The sequence below is a fragment of the Stigmatopora argus genome, chromosome 7 (genome assembly GCF_051989625.1).
Source record: "Stigmatopora argus isolate UIUO_Sarg chromosome 7, RoL_Sarg_1.0, whole genome shotgun sequence".
Taxonomy (NCBI): Eukaryota; Metazoa; Chordata; class Actinopteri; order Syngnathiformes; family Syngnathidae; genus Stigmatopora; species Stigmatopora argus.
The window spans coordinates 13,196,740-13,204,027 of record NC_135393.1 but is presented as its reverse complement, the minus strand read 5'-3'; the positions used below and the strand labels follow the sequence as shown (position 1 = coordinate 13,204,027).

Sequence of the window (7,288 nt, the reverse complement as noted above, 5' to 3'; positions counted from 1 at the left end):
AAATACACCATTGGAAAAAAAAGTTACAGTTAGAAATCGTATAGTTTAGTATCTCCAAAATGTGTGTATCCAAAATTGAAAAATAGCACAATACAATGTAAATAGTTGTTAAAAAAAATAAAAAGAAGAAGAAAAACATAGACCCCTTGCCACCGATCCAGGGTGTCCCCTGCCTCTGGCCCGGAGTCAGCTGGGATAGGCTCCAGCACCCCCCGCGACCCTAATGAGGATAAAGCATTTCAGAAAATGTGATGAGAAACATAAACCCAAAAGCAATAAGATAATTAGACTGAATTAAAAAGAATGATTTGTTGCACATGCACAAATTCAATATCCTTTACTTTTTTTGGCCACCGAGGGGCGGTCTAAAACAGACCCCAAAAAAAAGAAAAGATATGTGTGTATATATATATACACTGCATGCAGAGATTAAAATATGTGACTGGGGAGCTCCTGTTTGGGCAATGACGTATTCTGTGGCGTCACCAGAACACCCCACCTCCGGCCCACTTCCTTCCATCCCATCCCATCCCATCCCCTCCCCTCCCCCTCCTCCTTCTCCTCCTCTTTGCATCCGGCAGCATCACGAAGCTCTCAGGCCGGCAGGAGTGCACCGAAGGCGGCCGCTGTCGTGTCCGTGCTGTCAACTGTTGACTACTGGCCCACGTCAATGACTCTTGGAAGGTAGGCTGACATCATTTTATGTGGGTTTTTTGGCGGGGGTCTTTGGCTTTATCTGCTACCCGACTGGTTGTCGACGAACAACCACGGTGATGACAGATGATGAAGATGAAGTGGAGGATGATGAGAGAGCAAATGATGTCATTACCTAGAATATCATTATTTGTAACTTTATCTCGCTCGTCTCGTTGAAGCGTTTTAATGCCGATCCATCATGTTCACTGGCTGTCACGGTGACATAAAGTCCATTAAATACCATTATGAACCTATTGTTTAAATGATAACCATCTGTGGACATCGATTGTCCACTAATGGTGTAAAATGGATGAATACATTTAGAACATGGGCGTTTCCATGCAACCATGTGAAAGTTCGTTTGTCCTATTAAACCTGCGTGGGAAATTAGTGAATACTGTTCAAAGTTTATTTTGTTTTTTGCTTTTAATATGCAGTACACCAGGGGTGACTAACATTGTGCCCACGGACACCAGGTAGCCCCCGCAAGGACCACATGAGTAGCCCCCAGTCATGTTCTAAAAATGGATTGACATTTTAATTACAGAGATTTACGTAATTTATTGGAATATTGGAATTTATCAACAGAGTTGAGTAGAGAAATGATCAAAATGTATATATCACATTGAGATAAGAGGTAGTTACCTTTTTAGAGGTACTTTTTTTTTTTTTAAACCAAGTCTTTACTGTATACTTTTACAAAATCAGTTTCTAGTTGTGAATTTCCATTACAAAATATGCGGTCAAAGTTGTCAGTTGTTGTTAGTTTGTCACATGATCAACAGCGCAAAACATTTTAACGGCAGTTTATCGCTCACCTTTTCATTACAAATGAATTTTCAATATCCGCCTTTTCTCATTAATTTGTTAGTTTACATTTGTTTTGCTTTTTATATGCACAGGTGTAATTCTCCACACCTTATTGATGCATATTCTATAAATACACTTTCTGATGTCAAGTGGTTGATTACAAATTTGATTATCCAAAACATATACACACATATACACTATGTATATGAATTTATGAAAACCACACTGTTATGTGAATATCAGGCAGTAGAGTTGCGGATCCGTGTAAGAACTTTAATAATAACATACGAGTATTAGTGAATATCATGTCTCCTGTGGACCTATTAAATAGCCTGTGACAGCCAAGGAGTTTGCAAAAGTCTGGTTTCTACAGCACATTCTCACCGCTAAGTGGACTTGGGTAGCAGTGAGTGCCGTGATCTGCTCCAGTCATCCTCACAAAGCAAGTCGTGTCCCCGGTCGACTGGCCCGTGGCCTGCTAATTATCAGCCATCTTGATGGAGTCTTTATCGAGGCCGCCAAAGCCCCGTCGGCTCTGGCATGCACGCAGTCGCTCGGCCCAGTCGCTTGTTTCCGCTTCCAGGCCTTTTTCCTCCTGTCGTTTTAATTTCTTGCTTTTTCTCTCTCTTTTTTGGGGGGGGCGGGTAGTGTCATTTGTTTCTGGGCCGGTGATGATGTTGTACATGGCAAGCTCTTGTTTGCATGAATCATCGTTTAGAATGATACAGATACACTGCCGTCTTTTTTTTGTTTAGTTTTGAAAAGCTCAACGCAAGCCTACTGTGTGGATATAATGTATTTTTGCTTCTATCCAGGAATGCAGTTGTGACGTGCAATTAAAAAGCGTTTGATCTTTCGTAACCATAACATACCTGTCAACTTCTGCCGATAACTGCCCTTATAAATGATTATGATTCCCCTTACAAACCCCCAAAAAACCTTACAAACACCGTACGAGTCGTACGGTGTTTGTAAGGTTTTTTGGGGGTTTGTAAGGGGAATCATAATCATTTATAAGGGCAGTTATCGGCAGAGGTTGACAGGTATGCCATAATGCAAGTTTAAAAAAACTAATCTCAACCCAATTGAGACGTTATGGTGTGACCTCAAGCCGATTTATTCACATCAGACATTTATAGAATTTTAGGCCCCTTCAGACATGCCCTTAAGTTGTCGTGTTTTTTTAGGGTTTGGCCTGCGTGATTGGATTTGAGTTTCAGCTGCTGTGTACATTCTGGCTTTGCTTCCCTTGTGTGAACCAGGTGTTCGTTATTGTCATCAATCCCTGTCTGTGTTCTTAAACCCCGTGTTTGTGTGGAAGTGTTTTATGGTTCTGGTTATGTTTGCCTTTTTGTCGGTGTGGGTCTCCCCTGTTTTTGTTAATTTTTTCCCAGTTTTATTGTTAGTAAGGTTATTTTGTAGTTAATTTTCCATTCAAACTTAAAGCTTTAAGATGACAATGCCACTTTGGAGCACACTAATGGCCAAACAACTCATATCCAGGAAGTGCTTTAAAACCCTTCCGTACTGTAAATGACCACTTGAAGAAAGGCATCCAAATAGAGAAATCCTCCACGAGGGCCTCGTAAACCAACTGATTCCATCCTCAAAACCTGTTTAAAGTCTGATACAAACTTTAAAAGGATTTGAATCCATTACTACAATTGTCAGGGACATTTTACCACAATTGTTTCATTGTAATCATGTCATGTATAAAAACAAATCAAAATATATCAATTCTTGCCCACAATACCCCCACAAATCCAATTGCCGATGTATGCCTATTTTTTGGTTTATTTTAATTTCTTAGAGCCTATCAGAAGTGTCACTGTCTGTTAACAAAATTGGTTGAGTGGAAATTCCCTCATTAAAATTCCATTCAGAAAGAGGCAGTGGGGGTTTCGCTGCAGTCAAAGTAGACGGTGTTGTTTTTCTCAGTTGTTGGCGGCATAATCACTTTGTTTCTTCGGTATGGATGAAAGGACGGAAATGTACTGGGTTTAAAATTCACCTCTGTTTAGAGATGGCTGTTCAACATGTAATGCTTGATATGTGGAGCAATGTGGAGGAAGCATCATTCCATGCGGGTTTCTTATGAAATCTGCCTCTTCAGAACAGGAGGAGGAGCTGCAACTGTGTGGGTGTATGTATGCTCGTGTTTGCTCCATGGTAATTAAATCACAAGAGAAGCAGAAAGGATTTTCTTTTTTTTTCCTCGCTCGCTGGTGAACGTCCCTTGCTGGGTGGTTGCCGTGGCGATGGTGACATCACTTTTCATGCTCACTTGTTAGGGCTTCTCTGGAAGAGATGCTGCTTGCTCCTCGTCTCCCTCCTCCACTGTTGCTGGGCAACAGCAGTCAATCACGGCAACAAGCAGGAACGATGGTTGCTAGGCAACAAGGTGCCGTCTTTTGGGATTTTTTTCACACCTACGAGCAGATGTTGACATTTTTCCTCGCTGTTGGAAAGCATTTGTGACTAAATGTCATGATTAACAGTCACTGATTATCAATGGAGAAAAGCTTACCCAATCAAGCAGTTAATATAAAATGAATCAATTAATCAGGTGCTTTTTGTTGTTGTTGTTGTTGTGGTTTGACTTGAAGTTTGTTTGACTGATGGTTTCTTTCAGGTTTATGAACAAGCGTGTTCCTTCTAACAAGAGATATCAGCCCACAGACTACGAGCACGCAGCCAACTGCGCCACGCATGCGGTAAAACACTCGTACACACAGCCATCTTAAATTTCGACTGATATTCCTGGCCCTTATATTCATTTTACTGCATTGTATGATGTCTTGTATTTGCTATAAGGTTGTACAGTACATCTATTTGAATTCTTACTTTCCCACGGGAAGCAGCCTACATTTTAGAATCATATATAGTTACATGTCAAATGATTTTAGACATGGTTAAAATGTCATTTTAATTTATAAGCATAGAGAAAAAAAATTCAGATTGATGGCATGGGAAATTTAACAAAGAAAAGAAAGCAAAAGCCAGGTTTTATTTTTCTGTGTGAGTGTAGTTATGGATAATTCCGAGCCTGTTGGGCACCTCCGTGCTGCACTTCCAGTCGGACGACCAATGGGAGTGCGTCTCAGCCTGGGTGTACGGCGCCGGGCTCAGCTCGCTCTTCACCATCTCCACCCTTTTCCACACCGTGGCTTGGAAGAAGAGCCATTTACGGTACACACCCACACATACGCTCCCATTTGGAGACCTGCGCCCCCGCAACTCCACAGGCACACAAACTAACAAAATAGCGGACGCAAATATTATTATTTTTTGTTTTTATTATTATTTATATATTTATTTATTTTCATATATTTATTTATTTTTATATATTTATTTATTTTTATATATTTAATCATTTTATATATTTCTTTTTATATATTTATTTAGATATGTATTTATTTATTTACTGATTGATTTATTAACTTACTTAATACCTATTTATTTATGTCTAAAATGTATTTTCCTGTGTCTGTATTCTCACCCTCTTGCTACTGTAACAATGAAATTTCCCAAATACGGGATAAAGTTATCTAATTTAATCTAATCTAATCTAAATACCAAAGCATATTCACTTAAAACACATGCAGACTGACAGATGCCAATAAAAAAGCACACGAACACACACAATCAAGCATAGATAAATGGAAACACCCTGATACAAACACACAAGCAAACGCGCAATAGTTCAAAACATATTCACACAAATAAATGCTTACGTATAAACGTGCCCACAAAAACACAGGACTTTACACACGCATGAATTAACAAACACAATAAATGCTCAGACAAACCGACACAGACAGAAAAACAACTTTCAAAACAAACTAAAACAAAGATTTGCTTTTTCAGGGATGTCGAGCATTGTTTCCACATGTGTGACAGAATGGTGATCTACTTCTTCATTGCTGCCTCCTACGCACCTTGGTGAGGCAACGACGTTGTACACACACAAAAACACACGAGCATTTGTAGCAATCTTTGTTTGTTTATTTTTTGGGGGACCGGATAGGTTGAATCTAAGGGAACTTGGACCTTGGGCGAACCACATGCGCTGGCTGGTGTGGGTTATGGCACTGTCGGGGACCACCTATGTCTTCTTCTTCCACGAGAGGTCCGTTTTTTTTTCAAATTTTTGGATTTTTTTCAAGTGGCCATGTTTACCTAGTTTACATTTATCCTGACTACAATTAACTCCAAATCCCTAATTGCACTTTTTTTAAAGGTACAAGTTAGTGGAGCTGATCTGCTACACGGTGATGGGCCTATTCCCCGCCTTGGTCATCCTCTCCATGGTGAGCATGCTCCTTTAATAAATGGTTTGGGGGTTAATGAAATCAATAATGTACAAGATGGCTCTTCCTGCAAATTCATTGAGTCTTAACAGCCCATGCGCACGTTTGTTTGCCTTGTTACTCTTCTCTGGCTCAGCCGGAACAGGCCGGCTTACGCGAGCTACTCCTGGGGGGCACCTTCTACTGCCTGGGCATGGTGTTCTTCAAGAGCGACGGCATCGTGCCTTTCGCCCACGCCATCTGGCATCTCTTCGTGGCCACTGGTGCAGCTGTGCACTACTACGCTATCTGGAAGTACCTCTACGTCCCGCCGACAAACCCGGTACGGATCTCCAGATGACAGCGCCGCTGAGGGAGACCCCCCGCCACGGTTACGAAACATTCCGGTCCACTCCCGTGTCACATTCAGTGTCTTTTGTGTCAATTGTTTACACTGTGCTGGAGCAGGCGCTTCTCAACTGGTCGCACTTTGTTTGCTTTTCATACCTGTCAACATAGATTAGATTAGATTAGATTAGATTAGAACTTTATTTCATCCCGTATTGGGGCAATTTCTTGGTTGCAGTAGCAAAACAGACACAAGACATTGTAGACCTAGGTAAAAAACTGGAGCCACACACAGGAAGTCCACAAGGTGGGGACCTTCTGCAGATACCTTTTTCCCGCATCATACGTTTTTGATCATTTCAGATTGTGTACGCCACAGGTGTCAAAGTGGCGGCCCGGGGGCCAAATCTGGCCCGCTGCATCATTTTGTGCAGCCCGAGAAAGAAAATCATGAGTGCCAACTTTCTGTTTTAGGATCAAATTCAAATGATTATAGATGTACATTATATTTCCTGATTTTCCCCTTTTTTAAAAACAATCATTGATTTTTTTTAATCCAATATTTTTTCTTTTGTGTTTTTAGTAAATATAGCGCGTCAGCAAGCAATGTACCCAGACAGTCAAGCTGTCAGCATCACACAGCAACATCTACACAATCTTGAATTTAGTGCATACTGATTGGGCACGTGGGAGAAAATTTTAGACTTTTAAGTGCGCCCTCTGTGAGTAAATATGTGCCACATTGCATTTGTTTTTGTTTTTTTATCGCTTAATAAGGTAAATTGCAATCATTAATAAGGGTTGCAATTGGCCGAGGTTGACAGGTATGGCTTTTTGTAGTTTTATTTATTTCTAATGGGGAAGGTGACTGATTATCTTAACTAACGGTCAAGTCGTGATAGTGTTACAGTCTATTATGAAACAGTTATTTTTTTTTTTTTACTAATATGGTTATTTATAATGGTTGTGTTTATTTCTATTGTGCAAGTTGGCTCATAATCGTGACAAATTTCAAAGATTGTTGTTTTAGTAACTTGATAGGTTTTATTTTCAATGGATTTTCTTGATTTCAAATGTGCAAGGTAGCAGTTATCGTGTCTAACTTGCGAAGAACAATCATCTGCAGAATTCTACATCGACTGCAA

The 7,288-nt window shown here is 40.3% G+C and overlaps 1 protein-coding gene across 2 annotated transcripts; it reads left to right on the top strand.

The window, feature by feature from the left end:
• The first annotated feature begins 547 nt into the window (after positions 1–547).
• On the top strand, positions 548–6,309 carry LOC144077908 (monocyte to macrophage differentiation factor 2). 2 transcript variants are annotated; one of them, XM_077606012.1, is made up of 7 exons: positions 548–684; positions 4,139–4,220; positions 4,535–4,695; positions 5,374–5,448; positions 5,534–5,635; positions 5,747–5,816; positions 5,953–6,309. In XM_077606012.1, exons 1-7 carry the CDS (start codon positions 671–673, stop codon positions 6,154–6,156), a joined length of 708 nt encoding a protein of 235 aa, XP_077462138.1. In that variant the 5' UTR covers positions 548–670; the 3' UTR covers positions 6,157–6,309. The 2 variants fall into 2 exon arrangements, with proteins under 2 accessions (XP_077462138.1, XP_077462139.1); XM_077606013.1 differs by lacking the exon at positions 548–684 and adding an exon at positions 2,542–3,907.
• Positions 6,310–7,288: the final 979 nt, after the last annotated feature.